At 35.9% G+C, this 23,919-nt stretch overlaps 1 protein-coding gene across 3 annotated transcripts in view; it reads left to right on the top strand.

Annotated features, from left to right (window-relative positions):
* ARHGAP42 (Rho GTPase activating protein 42) overlaps nt 1–23,919 on the top strand; it is a 299,718-nt gene that overhangs the window by 52,807 nt on the left and 222,992 nt on the right. The window contains exon 1 of one of the 3 annotated variants that reach the window (XM_047692082.1): nt 9,622–9,652. The exons of the other annotated variants lie outside the window; for them this stretch is intronic. Within the exon in view, the coding sequence (XP_047548038.1) occupies nt 9,637–9,652 (16 nt within the window). The 5' untranslated portion in view covers nt 9,622–9,636. Of the gene's footprint in view, nt 1–9,621; nt 9,653–23,919 lie in introns of those variants that run through there. 3 annotated transcript variants of the gene reach the window in all.

Genomic DNA, 23,919 nt, shown 5'->3' with positions numbered 1-23,919 from the left:
AAAAATTCTCAACAAGTGATCAGCAAACCAAATCTAGTAATACATTAGAAAAATCATTCTGCACAATCAAGTGGAATTTATTCTTGGAATGCAAGAATGGTTCATTATTTGTAAATTAAGTCACATGATGCATTATATCAACAAGGGAAGGGATTAAAGACCATATCATCATTTCAGTAGATGCAGAAAAAACACTTGACAAAGTACAATGTCCATTCATGACAAAAAGCTTAAAAATAGTGTTTAGAGGGAACATACCTCAATATTATAAAGCCTGTATATTATAAACCCACAGTTAATATCATACCTAGTGGTGAAAAATGGAGAGCCTTTCCTGTAAGATCAGGAATGAGACAAGAATATCCACTCTTACCACTTTTATTCAACATAGTACTGGAAAATCCTAGCCACAGCAGTCAGACGACAAGATAAAAGGCATTCAGATTGCTTAGGAAGCATTAAAACTTAAACTATTTGCAAATGATGTGATAGTATATAGAGAAAACCCAAAAGACTCTACCGAAAAATTACAAGAATTGATAAATGAATCCCATAAAGTCTGAGAATACAAAAATCATTATACAGAAATCTATTGTGTTTCTCTATTCTAGTAATGAAGCAGCAGAAAGAGAAATAAGAAAACAAGCATTTACAACTGCACCAAAAATAATAAAATCCCCAGGAATAAACTTAACCAAGGAAGTGAAAAACCTGTACTCTGAAAACTATAAAACTTTGATGAAAGAAATTGAAGTTGAAACAAACAGATGGAAAGATATACTGTGCTCATGGATTGAGGCAACAAATAGTGTTAAAATGTTCATACTGTTTAAAGCAATCTACAGATTCAGTGCAATCCCTATCAAGATACCAATGTAATTTTTCATAGTTCTAGAACAAATAATCCTAAAATTTGCATGGAACCACAAAAGAACCCAAATAGCCAAATCAATTTTGAAAAAGAGGAACAAACTGGAGGTGTCAGAGTTCCGGATTTCAAGTATACTACAAAGCTGCAGTAATCAAAAAAGTATGGTCCTGGCATAGATATAGACATGGATCAGTGGAACAGAATAGACAGCCCAGAAGTAAACTCACACTTCTATGTTTGAATTAATCTTTGACAAATGAGGCAAGAATATCTAATGGGAAAAAGATACTCTTTTCAATAAATAGTGTTGGTAAAACTGGACAGCTACAAGCAAAAGAATGAAATTGGACCACTTTCTTATACCATACACAAAAATAAACTGAAAACAGATTAATGACCTAAATGTGAGACCTGAAACCATGAAATTCCTAGAAGAAAACATTGGCAATAATCTCTTTGACATCAGCCATAGAAACATTTTTCTGGATATGTCTCCTGGGTCAAGGGCAAGAAAAGCAAAATTAAACTGTTGGGACACAGCAAAATAAAAACATTTTGCACAGTTAGGAACCATCTACCAAAAAAAAAAACAAAAAAAAATCAACTCATCGAATAGGAGAAGGTATTCACAAATTATATATGCAATATAGATTTAATATCCAAAATACATAAAGATGTTATACAACTCAACATTCAAAAAATACATAATGCAATGAAAATGGGCAGAAAACATGGATGGCCGGGAGACACATGAAAAGATTCTCAACATCACTCATCAGGGAAATGCAAATCAAAACTACAGTGAGATACCACCTCACTACCTGTTAGAATGACTAAAATCAAAACACAAATAATAAGTGTTCACATGAGGATGTGGAGGAAAAAGGAACACTTGTACACTGTTGGGAATACAAACTGCTGCAGTCACTGTGGAAAAGAGTCAAGGTTCTTCAAAAAATTAAAAATAGAATTAATAACTCAATGATCCATTAAGCCTACTGCTGGGTATTTATTTAAAGAAGACAAAAACCCTAATTTGAAAAGATACATGTACCTGCTATGTTTACTGCAGCATTATTTACAATAGCCAATATATGGAAGCAACCCAAATGCCCATCAATAAATGAATGGATAAAGAAGTTGTCATGTGTATATAATGAAATACTATTCAGCCATAAAAAGAAATGAAATCTTGCCATTTGCAACAACATATATGGAGCTAGAGAGTATAATGCTAAAAAAAAAAAATGAAATAAATCAGAGATAGACAAATATCTTATGATTCACTCAGGTGAATTAAACAAACAGAACAAATGAATTAAAAAAAGAAAGACAGAAAAAGACCCCCCTCCCCCCGCCCCAGGTCTTAAGCATAGAGAATCAACTGGTGGTTGCCAAAGTGGAGGTGGATAGGGGAATCTGTGATATAGGTGAAGGGGATTAAAGAGTACACTTATGAGCACTGAGTGATGAATAGAGTTGTTGAATCAGTATATTGTACACCTGAAACTAACACTTAATTTTACTGGGATTAATAAAATAATTACAAAATGTTAGCATTTTAGGGGAAACATTACACTTGAACACATGAGTTCAATGTCATATCCTATCTGCTAACCATGAATGACTGGTTATATTATAGAAAGACATTAGGGTAGAGTAGACAAGTTTTTAGTTTTCTAATCTTTGCAGGCTTCCCCTGTGCTCTGAAAACAAAGATAGAAACTTTGTATTTAATGTATTGAATTCACCCATGTCAAGAGGGAGTTGGCACACAGCCATGAAAAAAGTAAAATTGAAATGCTGTCAAGGACAAATAACTTTAAAAAAAGTCACTGGATGTGAAACTTTCTTCTTGACCCCTTCAGGGTTCATATCCTCACTTCTGGGAGAAGAGTTAGACCTGACAGAACAACCTCTGATTTCCCATCTTGGCTCTTTCTCTTCTAGGTATTTTTTATGGTTCCTTAGTGCTAAGCCAGTGCCAGAGCAAATGAATTCCAACTCCTTCTATTTTGGACTCTTCGTGAGTGGAATCCCCCCTCTTGTTTCTGGCATCTTCCTTAAGAGGCTTTCTAAACTCAGGAAAAGGAAATGCCAAAAATGACTCTACTGGCAAAGTCATTTTACATCATTTTCTCTTTCATTGCTTATTAGGGGAGTAATTTGCATGAATTCCAGTCTTCCAAGCCTTCTTTCTAACTCATACAGCTTTCAGAAATGAAAGTAAAGGAAACAGTACAAAGGTTTTTTTTTTTTTTTTTTTCTGACCTGGGATATGTTTTTCTGAAGTCATGGCCTATTTATACTGGGAGTTATCTATAGTAGGGTGGTGGGAGATGACATATGGTAGTAACCCTAGGTGTTTTGTTTGTTTTTAACTCTGAGTCTTCACTTGTTTAGGGCTTGGAAAAATAGAGGTAAGAGAACTCCTTACCATTTTGTAGAGCTTTGTGAATTTTTTTCATCTTGTCTATTTTCCACAGTAGCCTTTTAATTTCCTTGTGGATCTATGCCGGGGGCTTCCCAGTTATCACTTGAAGATGGCTCTGGTGAGAGGGAGGAATTGGAAATCCCCTTGAGTTGCTTTCCTGGAATAAAGCTGGGTTCAGAAATCATGGGGCTCTGGGCACACAGACAATGTCTGGTATCTAACGCCTAAGTCATGGAGTTACCTCTTAGCAAATATGGTAAACTAGAACGAGATCGTAGAGACAGGGTTGCAGCCCAGGAAAATACCTTTTTTGTGCATCTTTTTGTATAAATATGTGTCTGCTCTTGTTTTTCTGAAAACGCTTTCTTTCTCTCACTTGGTTCCTATAAAAAACAAACACACCCCCCCTGGTGGCACCTTTTCGTGGAGAAAAGAGTGATTTTTTAAACCCTTAGACCTGGAGAATGCAAATTAATTTCTCTGAGAGGATCTTGATGTTTTATTGTTATAATAAGCTAAGCATTAGTCACTTTTCAATAAAAAAAATTACATCAATTTGGCATATATAAACATTTCCTTATATCTTAAAAGGCAAAGGGACACAGCTAATATACTTACTCTGGTTTTTACTCCCTACCTCTGATCAAGCCTTTACATATAACTTTCTGACTCTAGGAAATACGAGGGATAGAGGAGCAAGTTCAGAAACACTTTGAAGAGAGCAGCACTCAGCCAAATAGGCTACTACAAAACAACTGAACTAGTTTAGTCAATGAGTTAGTGGGTTGTGAAAAGGAAAAAAAAATACCGGGGAACCATTCTATATTAAAAAGATCTTGAGGGGTGCCTGGGTGTCTCAGTAGGTTAAAGCCCCTGCCTTCTGCATGATCTCAGGGTCCGGGAATCAAGCCCTGGCATCGGGCTCTCTGCTCAGCGGGGAGACTGCTTCCCCCTCTCTCTCTCTCTGCCTCTCTGCCTACTTGTGATCTCTGTCTATCAAATAAATAAATAAAATCTTTAAAAAGAAAAAGGGCCTTGAGAGAGTTAAAAGACATTTGAATGCAGAATTTGTAGACTACAAATTTTAAAGGTGATTGGGGTAAGTTGAATGTGGACTAGCTTTTGATATTATTGCTATTATTGATATTATTGCTAATTTTGTTTACACAGCGATATGGCTGTTATTATTTTTAAGAATGTTTCCCTGTCCCCCCTTCTCCATTATTTCAGATGAGGCAAGTCCTTTATCCTCTCTTAGGGTCTTTTCTTTATCTATGAAATGACGATGATTGTGGAGGCCAATGAGCTAGCACAGGGATTGTTTTATGTTGTTATTGTTGTCATTACTACTACTATTATATGAGGTTCATGTATTATTTTAATTTTAATTCTAACCCAAGCTTGTGTTTCTTTGTTTTTCTATTGATGTCCTCTCATTCAGTACATTGACAGTTAACCTAACGGCCTGGGCCGCAAGGCTTAGATATTGGCCCATCTTGGCCTTTCTCAACATTTACTCTCAGTACTAAGTTCTATAACAGGCCCAATGACTGTCCCTGAGTAGATGCTTAATTATTTGTCAAATGAATTAACTCTATTATTTGTGAAAATTACAACAACAATGAAAATCCATCTTCATTCTTGTTGGTACTAAATGGTACTTAATAATGCTAACACTACTTACTGGTACAGTAATTGGCACACTTATTGGCACTGGGTGGTACTTAAAAGGGCCCATATTCAAGCAAAGTGGTGGGTAATGGGGTCTGGATTCCTTACATTACATTTCAGTTGCTCACCCTTTGGTTACAATGAGGTCCTTTCTCCTTCAGAAGGTATTCCTATAGCTATTTCTTTCTCATCAGATTAACCCTGCAATAAAGTGAGAAATCTAGAAATCTTTTCTAATTGTTTTCACAATAGTAGGTAGATATCAAAAGAAGACTATTTTTTGAAACTGAAATGTTCTTGGATATCTTGGTGAGATTTAGGAGAATATTTGATGGAGGAAATGATTTTTAAGTAATTAGAAAAACTTAGTTATAGAAATAATGTGGTAGCCTGTAACTTGTAGCTGTCAAGTATTAATTTGGTTATAATTATCATGCTTGAGGCAATTACTTATGTGTGTTTTTTCCATCTTGACTATTAATAAATGGGGGGGTGGATGGGAAAGAGGCATTTCTTTAATACAGATTTAGCATTCAAATATGGAATGAGCTGAAATTTATTAAAATAAAAAAGAGATTAGATGCTTATATTTCAGAGATGCAATCTAAAAAAACAGAGATATGTAGTTTATTTAAAACCTCAGATACTATGATTAGTGAGGTAAGTGCTTAAATCTGAATCTTTTTCAGTTTCATTTGTGTGCTTAAATCTGAATCTAACAGCAAAGTGCCATCTTTGTTTTAGGTTTAAAAGAGTACCCATGTAAAGGATCTGACATTTACTTGACTCAAAAATAACTCAGTAATTCTAGCAGATTTTTTTTTCTTCTCATTTTGTAGTTTAGTCAGAACATTGGCTTTTGGGGTGTTATTTTTTTGGAAGGAAGTTATGATTTTTTATCAGTGAGAATAATGTGTGTGAAGCTCATAGTTTATTCCTCTATATAAAGTGATAAAGTATGTTATAGAATTACTGCTACTACTAATTACTAATCCCTAAAGATAGGTAAAGAGTAGAAATGTTATGTTACAAATAAAGTGAACATGTGGAAATCTGTTATTACATTTCAAGTTTGAATATTTTTTCTTTTTCTTTAAGAAGCAGCAGGGGGGAAATTATGCCCATTGCATTCTATGCCAAGGTCAGTTCTCCATATTTTGTCTGACTGTTTAATAACACTCAAGCACAGAGGCAGTCAGAAGGCTGCTTTCGTTGATAAATCTATATACTTAAGAGAGAAAACATGTACTTCAGAACTTAAACTGTTAAGCCCAGTCTTGTTTGAGATCTTTTTGAAAAGTGCTTGTAATTTTCCAGAATACCAGGATTAAGACAAAAAAACACAGAATAGTTAATGTGTAGGTTTGGGAATTTTTTTTTTTTCTTCCTCTTAGATTGAATTACCCTACAGGCCTCTTTTAAAAAGGTAACTTTAAAAAAAGATGAGAGAGAGAGAGAGAGAGAGAGAGAGACCAGAAAATAGACTCTTAACTATAGGGAACAAACTGAGGTTGCTGGAAGGAGGTGGGGGAAGGGGATTGGTTAAATGGGCGAGGGGTATTAAGCAGGGTACTTGTGATGAGAACTGGGTGTTGTATGTAAGTGATGAATCACTAGATTCTACATCTGAAACTAATGTTACACTGTATGTTAACTAATTGGAATTTAAATAAAAACTGGAAAAAAGTATCAATAAAGAAAGAAGCATATGGGAGTAGCCAAATGCTTAACGCATTGAAACTATAATAACTCAATAAAACTACATTGTATATATATATTAAAAAAGGTAGCTGGTATCAATCGTATCATTTGAGATTTGTTAACTGGTTCTGTCTAGTCTGTGAATTTTAACAAAGTGATTGAAAAAATAAGGAACATATTTGGTATCTGTAATGCACTTGGATTTTACATCAAGTCCAGGTCACATTCACCAATTCTTAAACTATATTGTTTTAATTGTTTTAACTCCAGATTTGAAAATTTGGAATCCTGAGAAATATTTTTTCTATGACTCTGAAAAATAACTTCAAGTTGAATTTTTTACCCCTGAGGATAAAGTAAATGTATCATGATTATTTTCTTAATTGAGTTTCATTTGTGTGATTGACTTTAATAAAAATATTATAACTTAATTCAATTTATTAAAGGAGGGTGGATTAAATATTTTGAAATATGCTGTCTTTTAAACTATTTCTTGAGTTTTTAAATAAAGGTTTTAAAAGTGTAAACAATACATAATCTCTGTGTGTATGTCCTCCTGCCCCCTCATCTCATAAGCCCCTCTTCCCTTTTTCGCTTTTGTAAACATGAGTTGCTTATGGCTTGTGTACTGAAAATGCTGCCAGGAAGTAGGGTGAGCAAGAGTTCTTTTCCCATGACCCTCACTCTAATGTTGTTCCAAGGGTTCCCTACTTGGAAATGCCTTGATAACCACATTCATTCCTGACATACCCCACCCCCAACACACACAAAACTACTGAGTGCCATCTGACCCCTAAACCAGCTGTAGCTTTTTAAAACACTAAGTGGTGAAGTCTTTTACCTAGAGCAGTGAATATCTGAGAAGATTTTGTTTGTCATGTGTTGCATGTGTGTCTAGAAAAATAAATTAAAGATTCAATTACTTGGGATTGTTTTGCAAGCTAAAAGTTGATTAGTGTGTGTTTTTGTTTTTCTCTCGTTTCAGACTCATTAAAGTTAATATGCGCCTATGTGTGTGTTTATCCTTTTTGTATAATTTCTTGAATCTTTTCTGCTGACGTGAAATCTAAAATGTTAAAGCATACTTTACATGCTGTTGTCCTATAACTTTTATCATGCATATACGTTTTTTTAAAGACCAGGTTAGGCTGATAAGCATCCCTGATTCTTACATGATGTACTCGATTTCTTCCTTTGGAATAGAGGGCACACAAGCATATTTATTTAATAAATTCTAGGGCTCTGAATTTCTCTAATCTTCCTACCAACACTGAACTAAGCAGTAGCATTCTTTCATGTTTAGAAAATGAAACTGCGAGGAAGAGGTTAAGTGGGTTTGCTCAAGGTAAAAAATGGTAGTTAATCATAGAAGTAGGACTTAAATCTGTCTGATACCAAAATGTTATTATTTATTATTTGATAATATCGCTCAAGCTGAGAGCACAATCTAGGAGTTTTATGTTGTAGGGGCAAGAGAATGGAGAATGGAGAGGAAAAATGTATAGAAGGCAGAGGTTTATATGAAAAGGGTTTTGAAAATGAAGAAGGCTGGGAGCAAAAAGTGTAAGAGAAAGGGTCGGCCAGGTAAACTACTGGTTACTGCTGTGGTCCAGTGTCAGACTGCTGCTCCAGGCAAGATTCCATGACTGCTATAGTTTGACAGAGGGTTGGTTTGGAACTTTACTTATTGGATTACTTAAAAATATCTATGTAGAGGGGCGCCTGGGTGGCTCAGTGGGTTAAAGCCTCTGCCTTCCGCTCAGGTCATGATCCCAGGGTTCTGGGATCGAGCCCCCGCATCGGGCTCTCTGCTCAGCGGGGAGCCTGCTTCCTCCTCTCTCTCTCTGCCTGCCTCTCAGCCTACTTGTGATCTCTGTCTGTCAAATAAATAAATAAAATCTTTAAAAAAAAAATCTATGTAGAATAATGGGGGTACTTGTGGTTATACTGTATTTTCCCTGTCCTAAGGAGAAAAATCTGATGGGGTTATGTATGAAGCATAGTTATTCCTAGAGCAAGGGCATGAGTTTTCATTCCAATCCCATGATGGGCTTGTGTGGAAAAGGAGACAGATTTATTTGACACACTGCAAAGCCACTTTGCAGAGTACATGTTATAAGAGAGAGAAGAAGGAGACTTGTTCTTATATATTGTGCTGGGATGCCTCTTCAAAGGCCGTGACACATGAAGGTTAAGTGTGTGGGATAAATGAAACTCCATTTGCAGGCTGTTTCCTGTTAGGGCATGTCTGCCATGTAACTGATCTTTATGTATCCCTGGAATTCTTTCTGCAGGCCCTAGCCTAGACTGAAGAACCTTGAAGGCCTTCGTTTCCTTGTCTTGTTTCTGGTACTAGGAATCTGAATTATGGCACACCAGTTAACTGCTTCAAGGCTAAATGGAAGTGTTTGAGGACCCCTGTTACTGACATGCTGCCAAGCAAGCAGATTTCTCTGTGTGAAGACTTTTTACTCATGGTGTTCCATTGTGAAAGTAGACATTAATTTTGGTAAAGTAATTTAGTGTGTGAAGTACTTATTTTAATCTGAAAATTGTTTTTTATTCTTGAGCACAAGCATCATTTTGTGTTTGTACTGATGACTGCAGTGTGCTATTCGGGCACACCCAGGCTTAGAGAGAAATCCACAGGGGTCTGCTTTAACCTGAGACTTTCATTTTTCTTTTCTTTTCTTTCTTTTTTTTGTTTTTAGATGCGAAAAAAACAAAACAAAACAAAACTTCAGAGGAAATCTTGGTGATCTCTATAGGGAACAAAAAGGGAAGGGCAGCTGTTCTGAACAAAACTTCGGTAGTTTTCTTCTGCTCAGTTAGCTCCTACTCGCGCTTACAGTAAATTAATGCCAGTGGACCTGGTATGGCAACCCTTGGCTTCTGACTTTCTGTCCAGTTATATGTGATAATCCAAAGTCTGCATATTTTGAAGTCCCATGAGGCGCAAATGTTTGTTATGTTAGGTAAGCATTTTAATCCAAAATTTTTGAGTTACTTCCTTTTAGAATTACTTATAACCACATGATAAAAGAGTACAAGTGAAATTTCACATGTCAATTTGGGACACTTTAAAAAACTTTATCATCAAATTAAGATTCCTGGTGCATTAACCATAGTAGTTACATCTATATGTATAAATACAGGTCTTTACTAGTCATTGTGAACAAGAGCACTAGTAGGTTGTGGAGAAACATTAAATAACTCTTCATCAACTTGGAATTGAAACTGGAAATCAGACATGTTTAAGATCTTTAGTGGGGAAAGAAAGAACTAAATAAAAGGTCTTTCATGAAACAGATGCTAATTTTGATTTTAAAAAGGTGCACTCTATTGAGGATGGCCTCATTTCATTTGAGAAACCAGCTGGTGCTTTAAGGAACTTTGAGTTCAGGCCGTTTCTTTCTTTCTTTCTTTTTTTTTTTTTAACATACAGTGTTTTATTAGTTTCAGATGTACACTGCAGTGATATAACACTTCCGTACATCAGCCAGTGCTCATCACAATAGATGCACCCCTTTAATCCCCATCACCTATATCACCCTGCCCACCTTCCCTCTGGTTAACCATCAGTTTCTTCCCTATAATTAAAAGTCTGTTTCTTGATTTGTCTTTCTTTCTCTCTCTCTTTTTCTGCTTTGCTCATTTGTTTTCTTTCTTAAATTCCACATGTGAATGAAATCATATGGTATTTATCTTTCTCTGACTGATTTCACTTAGCATGATACTGTGTAGTTCCATCCATATCATTGCACATGGAGACCCTGTCTATCTTTATGTTGATCCTTCACTAGCTCTTTTCTCCCTGGCTTAGTTCCAACTCTGTACTTGTAGGAAATAAACTGTGAAAACATTAGTCTTAGATTACTTGATTCAGCTTAGCTCTAAAGAAAATTGCTTACCAGTGGAATGCAAAATTGGGAAATGTTTCTTTTCAGATCTATTAAAAGGTGTTACCGTTTCTGCTGGTGATGTTTTAGTTTTAGTATATTACTTTCAATACATTCCTACAATATTGTTATTAAATTGGGAGGAGAGGAAACATATACCCAGTTCTAAACACCTACACCTCTTTTCTTGTATGACTAATCAATTTATAATTCCATCCTGCCATCACAAAGCCAAAATTTCTTTAGAGTATTTTTCATTTTATTTCATAATATTCTATAGCATACTTGTTTTTATATAAAAACTATAATAAAAAGTACAGTGCTTATCCTATGTTGCTCCTGTTTTAAGAAGACTGTTATTAAAGGATCTTACTATATCCTTTTAGACTCATTCATCTATTTATGCAAAACTAAGTGCCTTTTATGTATCATGTCCAGATCTGTTTGTTAAACAGTCAACAAAATAGACAAATATGTAATTTCATTGAGATTATATTGTAATTGGAGGAGAAAAATTAATGCCTACATTATTCAAATGTCAGATAGTAGTAAATGCTCCTGAGGAAAATAAATCCTGGGAGGTTATGTCTAAGACTGTGTGTATATGCATATGTCTGTTCTGTAGGTGTGGCTATGCTTCTGAATAGTTTTCAGGAAAGGACTTACTGGGAAGGTCACATTTGAAGACCTGAAGAGAGTAAGGGAGTGAGACTACATTCAGATAATTAATGCACCAATTTCTTCTTTTTTTTTTTTTTAAAGATTTTATTTATTTATTTATTTGTCAGAGAGGAAGAGAGAGAGACACACACACACAAGCAGGCAGAGAGGCAGAGAGAGAAGCAGGCTCCCTGCTGAGCAAGGAGCCTGATGCAGGACTCGATCCCAGGACCCTGGGATCATGACCTGAGCCGAAGGCAGCAGCTTAACCCACTGAGCCACCCAGGCGTCCCGCACCAATTTCTTCTTGAGGGAAGAACACTTCATTTTCAGTAATGTCTCACTTTAGTGCTTTTAAACTAGTTGGCCTACTGTTATCACTCATCTTTCACTACCTTTGAGTAATCTGGAGGTGATTCTAAATTTAGTGGTTTGATAAGTTAACAAACATTCTTCAGATGTGTTTGATTGTGGTTAAAGAAAGTTCCATTTTCAGTGTCTTTAATACTGCCAAGTAGTCTGACATTCTAAATTCACTCTTGTTCTTACTTATGAAGTGTCTGGATGATAGGAAGTAGGATCTTTGTAGACTGAGAGATGTAGAAATTGCATAGATAAGGAAGTTAATAATGCCTTTTGATTGGCTAAATGAGCCTTATATGGGCAAGTTTTGATAAAAGGAACTACTTTGTTAATTTTTTCATCTCTTGAATCATAACATCAATAAAAATTTCTTACATGTGTATCTACTTTAGAATTTACTGCATTTGCAACTGACACAGGGTTAAAATTTGCCCTTAAGAAAAGGATTTCTCGGGGTGCCTGGTTGGCTCAGTGGGTTAAAGCCTCTGCCTTTGGTTTGGGTCATGATCCCAGGGTCCTGGGATCGAGCCCGCATCGGGCTCTCTGCTCCGCAGGGAGCCTGCTTCCTCCTCTCTCTCTGCCTGCCTCTCTGCCTCCTTGTGATTTCTGTCTGTCAAATAAATAAATAAATCTTTAAAAAAAAAAAAAAGAAAAGGATTTCTCCACAGATAGTGCAAATCCATAGCGCGAGGATTTGTTTGCAGGATAATAGTCAGGGTATCTAGGAAAAATATATTTTAAGTCCTTTAGAAACCCGTTTACATGTAAGTGAAATGCTGATTATTTATCAGGTTTACTACTCAATAAAGCTATAAAACCCCAAGGACTTCTACTTGGTCAATATTTCTTTATTACCTTGGTTTGAGGTGATGTGACTAAAGATAGACAAAAATTTAATTTCATTGTAATCAAATAATTTAGATGATAAGTTAGCCTGATATTCATTGTAATTTTTAATAATGTTGCTATTATATCAGATAATAGTCACTCACAGGTATGATTTCTAGGGATTCTCAGAGTAGTCTGTATATACCCATTACTACTGTGATGTAATTTAAAGTATTACATCAAATAGCTGAAGACAGTGCTTACTCCTGCCCCACCCCTACCACAGACCTGTGGCAACTGCTGAACAAACTTCATTTATTCTAAAAGTTACTGACCTTGAATCACACTGGTTTGGCTTCCTACACTGCATAACACTGGAACTGAATGCGAATCTTAAGTTATAGAGAATTTTCTATATTTCAAAAATTGTGGTCAGGGAGCATGTGGAACAAACAAATAGTAATATTAATTTCATTTCTTAGTTACATAACTTTTAAGAATTTTCATCCTGAAAATAGAGTTTATTATCTGGAGAGCCCTTGTTAAAATGTTGCACACAATCCCACTGTTCCAATATTTCTAGGAATATCAGGTGGCTCACACACCTACTTTCTGGTAGCCCCTTCAGCTCTTACATTAGACTTGGAGCCTCTGCCAGAAATAAGCCCAAGGGACTGGGTGGCATGTCTTCAGGCCCTTTAAATGACCGATGAATGAGAAGATAACTAGCTAGAGAGAATGGTTTTATTTCCCCCTCTCATAGTGGTTAGGGACAACACAGATTGAATATATCTAAAACAGACTGTTCATGGCTTATGTTTCTGTGGTATTTAGAGATAGGAGAAGGCAATTGAAGTAGTGCCCTGTGTGCTATTTATTTTGTTAGACTACTAGATTCTTGAGATTAGGAATAATGCTTTTCTTCACCTGACAGTTCAAAAGCTCTGAAAGATGCCATTGTTCAATGTGACTGAGCAAAGTATAAAATATAAAGATACATGGTGACTCATGGAGTCAAAGTTGTACAGTTTTTATATTTTAATATCTTCAAAATTGGGTGGGGGCTTACAATTTAGCCTCTTTTTTTTTTTTGTAACAATTTAGCATCTTAGGATATATGAACTGGGCTATATAAAAATCACCTTAAATTTTAGTACATGGCTGAGGAACAGATACTGGTAAGTTTTAAAGCAAGAAGACAAAAATAACAGGTCAAAGGAGCTGAAAATCACATATATATTTAATTTTTTTAATTGAATGGTGACCTAATCATGGACTGGCTGTGTGCTGCCTAATAAAAACCTGGCATAAATCATGTGTGTTATTTGTGTGAAAAGTCCCTTTTATTTTCAGCAATAAAATAATTAGAGACAATGTGCCTTCCAGAGTGTGGGAAGCTGTAAAGCCAGACGTAGTTGCACAAGTTGACACAGTTGGAATTCCTCAGTTCTGGTTGCTAAATAAGTCTTAGCTATTCGAATCACAGCAGGCAGTTGCTGACTGTACAGATCATTGATGTGTGTACATGTTGGTAACTCAAACAGCATGGCATTTATGTGAATGAGCTTTCCTTTGAAATAAAGGATTTGAGATTCATCTTTATGCTTTCTGATTAATGTAATCAATCACACCAAAATAGAACAATACTTTAAATATGGTGTGTATGTTCCTCGAAGCCACTTAGGCATTTTTATAAATGACCATTCCATGTAAATATACAGTACACCAGCAGTTAAAATGGTTACATGATGGAGATATTATGGTATGAGAATGAGGGATTTTTTTAAGTGAGAAAACAAAAAAAGGAAAATTGTAAATGATCCTATTTTTTAAAAAAAATTGTTTTACTGAGTTAAGCCTTGTATGGTAGAATTGTAAGTGTAAGAGAATATTTATTTAAGGTGGAATAGAAAGAAGTTTGACCTGGACACAGCAGATTAAGATTCTAGGTCTAATTCTATTGCTTGAGTAAGTCACTTAACTTGGGGCCAGAGTTTCCTCATCTGTAAAATGGAGATAATTACTCAGTTTGTTTCCCCAGTAGGGTTCTAGTGAGATAAAGGGGTATAATTATGATTTGAAAAATCTCATCATATGTATTGAAGGTGGTGAATGGCTGTAGTAAATAAATTTATTAAGAGCAGTATACTTGGAATTTAGAACAAAGCAGTAATAAAATAGTGTGTCCCATCAAAATTGTCTCTTGTGATACCTTAAAGAAGGGGTAAGTGGGGGATTGGCTATAAAGGTGTATGATGGGATCTACAATGTTAAAATATAGTTTTCTTGAAATAGTCTGAAAAAAAAATCACTTAGTGTTTCAAAATGAGGTAGGACAGCAGAAAAATGATCTGTAAACATGTAGGATAACAAGTCTACTGAAAACAACTTACAAAAACATTGTGTGCATGGAGAATAATGATCTTTGTGCCTTTAATTCTGTGGCACCCTGAACTCCACCCTGTTTTACAGAGTTGTTCTTTTCTGTTTCTTTTTGGAACAACCAGGCATGATGCTGGCATACTTCCACATCTTGTATAAGACAGAGGCTTATGTATTTGCCTTTCAATTACTATTTGTAATCAAGTATTTCCAATCTTTAAGAGGATGTTAGTCATGTGAAAAAATTCTTTTCCCATAACCATATTGTTCATGTATAGCCATGATATTACACGATATTATACACTTTTGTTTGGCCAAAGAAAATCAATAAAAGTACAGTAGTGAAAAACCCAAATATGCTGTCAAAAACATAGCCAGCCATTTAAGCTATGCACACTTTCTGAACTTGTCATTCCATTTCAGTTGTACTTAGAAAATTTTTGAAGGTTCTATACATTAGTTTATTTCTTTGCTTGGTTAAACAGATTTCATTATTCAGTCCAGGAATGTTTTTTTTTTTTTTAAAGAATGCTGGAATGTGCAGAAATCTATTAACTATTGAGACAATACTTTGAAGTTTTAATAATCTGTCATTGAGGGAATATGAGTGTTTTTATAACTTTTGTTAATGTATATGGTGTTAAGCTACATTTACTTAAGTAAATGGTAAATTTGCCTTTTGGGATAGAAACAATTTGACTATAATGATGTTTGTTATCATTTTAGTGTTTCCTTGGTCAGCAGATACTTTAGCTACATTAAACTTGCTGCCAACATATAATAGTGAGTTATCTTAAATCCCGAGAGGTGAGCTTAATATAGGTTTAGTAATCAAGAGCCAACTGTAACATATTATTCTAGTCAGTTTTTCCTCCTTAAAAATTACCTATTATAATTATACCTACTATTATCAAGCTCCTACTGTGTGCTATGCTGAGACATTTACATGCATGATTTCATTTGGTTACTATAACAATGAAATGAGTATATTTTTAAACTCATGTCACAGATAGGTAAATTGAAACTTGAAGAGTTTAAGTAACCATTCCACAAAGCAAAACTGAAAGTTGGACTAGGAGGCTTCCTGACATCAAAATCCTTGTTCTTAAATTTTTAATGGAACTTCTTTGTATTAGAAGATGATATAGGAGATAAAAATCTACACTAGCTTTCTCTCTAATGATTTAAGTTTGTGGAACTCTTAATTTTTTTTTTTTTTTTTGACTGAATGTTCTCCTCATCAAGCTTGATTAGCCTACCAGAATAATTTTTTAGAGTCAGATTTCTTCTAAGGCAATTTCTTCTGGTGAGATTTTAGGTTAGCACCTAAGATATCTGGACTGCTTTTGTCAGTTTCCACTGCTTTGCTTTTTGCCCAGCTTGCATAAAGATCTTAAATGAAAGAAATTTCTAGCTATTCTCTGTGGCACCTTAGATTTCATGTACTTGATTTCATGTCCAGATCATTAGGTATGTTGTTTTGCTGGGACTCTGGTTTTTCTCCATTCCTCTTAGCACCTTCTATAGCTAGAGGCAAGGCTGTGATTAAATCATTTTTTATCTGGAATTAATTTTTGCCGGTTCTGGAAAAGTTTACCTTTCCTAAATATTCTGAATTCCCTCATTCTGTTGGTTTATTGTCAGCTTCCTATGCTGGATGCAGTAAGGATTAGAGAGGTTCTCTGCCCTCTACAGGTTTACCATTTGGTGAGGGTTATGGGAATTAGGCACAAATATGTATAATGATAGAATGCAAAATTGTATGGTATGTCAATAGACATCAAAAAGGAGGTATATTATAGTAATGTAGTACTTCTCAAAGTTTTCTATTAGAGGAGGGGAAATCATACCCTCAGTCTGAGGATATGACCCAAACTGGCTTGCTTTGATGGAAGTAAAACGGTATAAGTTAAGTCCTTTGATTCTTGTATAATTCTTGAATGATTCTTGTGTAAAAAGCACAGTATGTGCTATTTAACTTAACTATTTAACTATTTAACTTACATTTTCCCAGTTTTCTAATAAAAGTTACAGTACTGGGAATCTTCGTGAAGTCTTAACATACTACTGTGTATGATAAGTATGTCAGTATTTGGTACCAGTAAGCCTGCAGATGTGTTGCTCTGGTTGGATTATTTCGGGTGGATTTTAGATTAATCTAGAAAGGCAGGTTTTAAAGGTGCTTCAGAAGGACTGGAAGAAGCTACATGCTATGTTCTCAAGTATAGCCAACTGCTCTTTAGAGGTGTGATGAAGCCTCACAGTGGAGCTGTGAGTACTTCTTTATTTGAAGACATTTGAAGGTCTTAATAGAAAGCAAAGGGATTTTTCTTCAGCACGGGGACTGACTTCATCCATGTTGAGAGAGTTCAAGTTTAGAGTCATTTGGCAGGCATAAAGAGGAGGCAAAGAAGTTAGAAAAAAAGATGCTCTGAAAAACCTACAAGAAAAATGATATGCTTGAATTGCTTAGTAGGTAACAATTTAGTGTGGTGCTTTAAGAAGGAAATTTTACCCAGTCCCATCATGATTTAACCACAAAATGTATTTGGTATATGATACCAAGAAGGAGCTGACGGAAGAAGCAAGATTTAAGAGTTAGTAAGAGGCTGCTATGTGACATGAAAGGTAAAGTAACAGCAGATTCTCTTCCCTAGTTACTATCTTGGATAGATAGATACTTCAGGTAGCCAAAAGAAAAGTGGGCTGGAAGTGAGGGGAGAATAATAAAACACTTCACATTGCTCAATCTGTTGATAAGACTGTAAGTTGTAGATGCCTGGCAAGTAGTATAAAATGAGTGATTGTACTAGGGAGAGGTCATGGGTGGGAAAGTAGACCAGGAAGCCCACAAAAATGTGCCAGCCCATCCTGTGTTGCTGGGAAGCTTAGGAAAGCTGCAAAGTTCCCATGTTGGGTAATTCCATGTTTTTTTTTTACTTAACTTAAAAAAAGGCAAGAGAGGTATTTTACTCAATTTTGCTTGAAAGTCCAGCATTTGGACTTAAAATCACCATGTAGGAGTTGCCTGCACGTAAATATAAAGCACTTTTTTAAAGAAAACTAGTATCGAGGTAAACAAGATGCCTTAAGACAAAACCTCCTGAAGGAGAGTGTGAGGAAGAGAAAACTCAAAGGCAGCAGTGGAGTACTTACTGAGGAAGGGAGACAATCCTGAGAAGCTGCAGTGTGCCATTGTTTCCTTATCCCTCCTTTTTCAAGCTTTTATTACCCAGGGTAGAAAGATGGGTGGTTTATTTCATTCTTTGAACTTTCTATTTTTAACCTCACTTCGAGCATCAGTGAAGTCTTTGTGGGTTTTCGTTTTTAATTTTTATGGAATTTGCAGCATTACTGAAACTGTGGATAAAATCTGGCCAACTGTTGGTTCCTGTTTGTTTTTGGGTTGGAATCTTCTGAAACTACTTGACAGACACATATCATTTATGAAATTACAAAGCATTTTGTCTTAGAGGCCAGCACCACTATTTATTTTCACTGAAGCTGTCTTGAAGATAGTAATTTAATTCATAGACTAAATATGTTGTGCTTACAATGAAAATATTTTGTATTCTGCATTTGCCCTCTTAATAAATAGTGGTTTAATAGTTAACATTTGTTGAGAACCAGTATTTCAAGTTTGTTCTGTTCTGTACCAGATACTGTGCTAAGTCAGTTTCATGTAATATTCATGACAGTCTTGCAAGGGTTTACTATCTTTCTTTTGTACATGTGGAACTTGAAGTTTGGAGAGGTAAGTGCTTGCTCTAAGACATATTGCAGTAGGTGGAGGTCCCTGGATTGGTGACTATGTCTGTTAGACTCTTGTACACACCTAATTCATGACACGAAAGGATGATTGATTCTAATGAAGGACCTCTTCCCAGATCTGAGCATGTTCATCACATACGACTTTATCACTGAAAACAGATGCTTTGACTTACACTGCCTGCCACAAGGGTGCACAGGATGCAGAGGTAATACTCTGAATACACGTCTGGTATAGAAATGAATGAGGCCATTTAAAGCTGGGCCAACTTGACAGTGCCAAAACAAGTTGTTCCATCCTTTTTTTTTTTTTTTAAGATTTTATTTATTTATTTGGCAGACAGAGATCACAAGTAGGCAGAGAGGCAGGCAGAGAGAGGAGGAAGCAGGCTCCCTGCGGAGCAGAGAGCCTGATGCGGGGCTCGATCCCAGGACCCTGGGATCATGACCTGAGCCGAAGGCAGAGGCTTTAACCCACTGAGCCACCCAGGCACCCCAAGTTGTTCCATCCTTAAACACAGCAGGTAAATTTAGTGGCCTAGAGTGGTCTGCTCTTTTTGCGTTTCCAGAGGGATGAAGAACAGCATCAGTGCCCCATTGCCCTTTGGTGATTTTTGTTTCCAGTGACCTCCTGGGAATGTGGCTATTGCTCCGCGGCAGCATTTCTCAAGGCCCACAAGGGAAGATCCTTGATCCCTTTACTGCAAGTCACTCAATTTCACTTTAGCTCAACATACATGTATTGTGTGATTACTATTACTAAGCTTTGTCCTGGGCCTTCTTTATGAAGACTTTTTTTTAATTGTTAATATTGGACAACCAATATTTTCTACCCATTTACGTAAACTGGAAAATAACAAAGTGGGCACTTTAAAACTTTTTCAAATAAGAGCCATAGAAGTGATTTTTATTGACAAGGTCTCATTGTGTTTTTAAATACTTTGCCACACCTAGTGTTCTTTTCCTCTGACTTTTCTCCATCGAGCAGTCTGATATTTGCAGTTCTCTGAAAAACACTAAAAACATAACTGCAGGTATTAAAAACCCATGCTTATTTGATAATTTTTGAACACATTCTTCTGCGTAATGTTCAGTATGATTTTAGTAAATTAAGGTTTCCAGTTATACTCATGTTTGTTCCCAGTACCATAAGCTTTTCTGTAATTGATCTATAGGGGATTTTTTTTTTTAAAGAGACTGGGAATGGGGGAGGGGCAGATGGGGAGGGAGAAGGAGAGAGAATCTTAAGCAAGCTCCATGCCTAGTCTGGAGCCCAACACGGGGCTCAGTCTCACAACCCTGAGATCATGACCTGAGCCGAAATCAAGAGTCTGATGCTTAACCAGCTGAGCTATGCAGGTGCCCCTGCAGTGGATTCTTATCTGAACAGATTGGTGTATACTTCTTTCTGGTTCCTCTGGTCTCTTTTGTGTCTGCTTTCTATTGGGTATTAAGGGCAAAATGAGATGAAGAATATATACCAACCTTCAAGAAGCTTAACAACTAGAATATTACTCAGTTATCTTGTAACATTAGAAAGTATAAGAATGATGTGAATTTCCTTTGGTTTCTAGCATGGTGTTTCATAATGACCATCTAATGTATGTTTGCTGCTAGTTTATTCCATGCTAATAAGCATAACTATCTCTAATATAGAGTTCAATACATGGAGTCTTACTATCTTAGAATTTATATAACAGGTAATGGGTTAGTGAGATGTTGTTAAAGGGCACACCCTCCCTGATTTTAATTCTTGTTAGTCATTGGGAATCAGCTATGGGATGCAGCAGAAAGAATCTCAAATTTGGGGAGCAGAAGACCTGTCCAGATTTGTATCCAACTATTATACTTTGGGCAAATTATGTTATTACTTAAATTTTTAGAGCATCAGCCCTCATAGCTTTGTGTGAGAATTAAGGAAAAATATGTAAGAACTTTGAAATAGTAAAGTTATCAACACTATTGCTATCATTATTATGAATGTACATCAAATCTTCTTGTCAATAGTAAAACATTTTTTATTTATTACAATTTTTGGAAAATTGACAACCCATGTTTTACTAGTGGTTGAAAAAGCAACATTAGGGGATTGCAAGAGTGGGAAGAAAGGAAGATGAAAGGCATCTGGAAAATTGGAGTATTTACTCACCTTACAGAAATTTATGCTTTCAAAAATTGAACTCTTATATGTAAGAAATGGTGTTGAATACTTGGATAGTATTCACAGATGGTAAAACTTCCTCCCTTTATTACACTATTAGAATAGGGTGGATAGACTAGGTTTATTGATAACAGGGTAAAAGGTAAACTAGAGAAAGCACAGCAAGTGAGTCACAATGTACAGTGGAAAGTGTAAAAGAGGAGATAATGCCAAATGGGAAGGAATCAGGAAGGGCTTTTTGAAGGAAATGGAGGCTTCAGAGATATATTGAAAGAGACCATGGAGAAAAGTGTTATCTCTAGAAGTGGAATAATAATATAAACATAGGTACAAGAGACTGGATGTTTGTGTCTAATATAAATTAGTACCTCAGCGTGGTATGAATCTTGATAGGTGAGGCTGGATATGTAGGTAGAAATGCCTTTTAGAAGATTCTGTACATTTTGTTAACTTGGCCATGATTGGTGTGTTGTCATGTCTTTTAAGTCTCTGTTTTCACTGATTATTCTGAGAAGCCTTCCCCCATGCACTCAAGCCTTTATGTGCAGAGCAGTGTGGCAATGTGGTTAAGTGGGGATTCTGGGTTGAAAATCTGGCTCTGTTGTTTACCAGCTTGTACAAACTTGGGGAAGCCACTTTACCTGCCTGTGCCTTGGTTTCTTCATCTGTAAAATGAGAGTGATGATACCTGCTTTTTGTGACTGTTGTGAGAATTAATGGTTTAATTTACATTAAGTGTTTAGAAAGGTATCGGGTACATAGTAAGTTGTACCTGTAGTGATGATGTTATTAGCCTCTGTAAGAGACTTTATCATTTGACCTATGGTAGGATTTATTAACATTCCTGATGCTCCTACTGGACTGTGCCCTTTTTGAGGAAAGGGTATATCTTGTTTTTACCTTTGTATTCCCATTGCTTTGTACTACCTACCTTCTACATGGTAGTGTAAAGATAATTCTATAACCCATACATCTGGGGTATATTGCTCCTGTGAGTCTTAAATCTAATCTCAGAGCAACTGGGTTTCAGGAAGAACTGACTTGTACCAGTGGACTGGCTGGTTGTACTTGCTCTGACATAAATATACCTCACTTCTGTAGGTAATATTATAAAAATAACTCCATTAACACTTATAAAGTAAAAGGTAGCTCTTAATGTATAAGAGGAGTTATAATTATTTACTAAGTGTGTTTTATTTCTCTAATGAAATGAAGTTTTAGTGTTTCATTAACATCACCTAATCATGGGTGCTACAGGTTAACTCTTTGATATAAAAACATTGTTGACTAATTCAAGCCCAGTGTAATTTCTTTAAACTAAATGTAAATATATGTAAGGACATCCTTGCTTAACTTGTAGGTTAGGCAAATGGAAAAGATGTACTTGTGGCATCTTTACTATGTACAACTTTGGTTGCTGGTAAATGTTATTCCTCTACGTTCACCTTAGAATGTGGCCAGATGGCTCTGACTGGGATCTTTTCCTTGTTTGTTTTCCAGTTGTAACAGTTGGGTAGAAATAGGAGAAAGAAACACCCTTGCCTAAACTAAAACTCTATGCTTGTCATATTTCATGTGCTTGATCTTTCTTTTAGTACTTAAGAGAAAATGTAGATTCTTATCATTATACATTTTGATACTTTAAAATCCAACAATAGAATTTTTAAAATTAGGTTTTAAATTCTATAGAGTCAGATGTGAATCGATTTTATTTTAAAGTTTTCTTTTAAAATCTTATTTATTTATTTTTTTGACACAGAGAGAGAGAGAGATCACAAGTAGGCAGAGAGGCAGGCAGAGAGAGGGGGGGAAGCAGGCTCCCCATTGAGCAGAGAGCCCGATGAGGGGCTCGATCCCAGGACCCTGAGATCATGACCTGAGCTGAAGGCAGAGGCTTTACCCCACTGAGCCACCCAGGCGCCCCTATTTTAAAGGTTTTAGAACCAGTACTTCTGTACCGTGCATCTGGCTATTGTTCAGAAGCTTTAGACAGTTAGAAAATAGTGTTTCATGTGATTTCAAGTCAGTTAAAGTTGTTGTGCTTTCTAGTTCAGAGGGAGATGAAGCCAAGATAGAGTGAGCTGAATTCCTCAGTTTGAAGGTTGATCAATATTATTGGCAGAAGATATCGTAAGTTCTTCACCTTGATAATATTTTTGATCTGTTTATTACTTTGGTTTTTTAGAAAATGAGAACAAATAAAAGGAAAGTCAAGAACCCAGACACTTAAAGTTGAAAATAAGTCATATTTCAAATTTTTCATTATTTTTGGAATTATCTGAATTACTTGAGAACCAGGTTTTTAAAATGTAATCCTGTCTTACTATGCTTCCAAAAGGATTAGGGAGAGATAGTACTTTCTTCATTCCAGGATTGAAATAGACACCTATCTCTTAGACAGAAATACTGAATAATCAGGTTGTCTTTGTCATGGCCTGATTGCAGTGCATCAAGAGAGAATTTGAAACTGCTATCAACAGATGGTTTTCTTGGGCATTTTCCAAGGTTATCTAAGGTCTAACAGCTGCCACAAAATTCATTCCTGAAAAAAAATTTTTTTTTTGCCTTTTCTAAGATGTTTAACATGGAAATAGCCAACAACTTTTAAGTGCTTAACTGTGTGCCAGACACTGTTCTAAGTTCTTCATCTGATTTAACTCATTTTCTTCTCACAGTAACCCTGAGAAACAGGTTCTGTTACACTTAACAGATGAGGATACTAAGGTACAGAAAAGTTAAGGAACTTGCCCACAGTTATGTCACTGATTGGTAGAGGCAGGAAGTTAGCCCAGGTATTAGGCTCTGCTACTAGAATTTACACTCTCAATCACTTGGCTATATTGACAAGAATAGCTTATAAAGTGGGCTTCTGTGTTCTTGTTTGGGAACAGGAATTATAGTGCATCCAATGTGATGTCTGTGAAAGGACAAAGCAGCTTACCTTTCTTTGTCAAGGAGCAAGGCCATGGGAAACAAGGAGTATTTAGGAAGAAATGGTAGATTAGGACAAAGCTTCCAGATAACTCATTGTGTTTATTTGAGGGGAAACTCTGAGGAACTAGTAGTGAGGAGGGGAGAGAAGGAAGAATCTTGTAGAAAATCCCTAAGCATCCTGGTTCATCCATATACACTTTCTCCATCTCAGCTCTGCTGTAGAAATTGCATCTGTGCCTTCAAATGC

Source organism: Lutra lutra, chromosome 10 (assembly GCF_902655055.1).
Source record: "Lutra lutra chromosome 10, mLutLut1.2, whole genome shotgun sequence".
Taxonomy (NCBI): domain Eukaryota; kingdom Metazoa; phylum Chordata; class Mammalia; order Carnivora; family Mustelidae; genus Lutra; species Lutra lutra.
The sequence above is the reverse complement of the archived record's forward strand: the minus strand, read 5'-3'. Positions and strand labels throughout refer to the sequence as shown.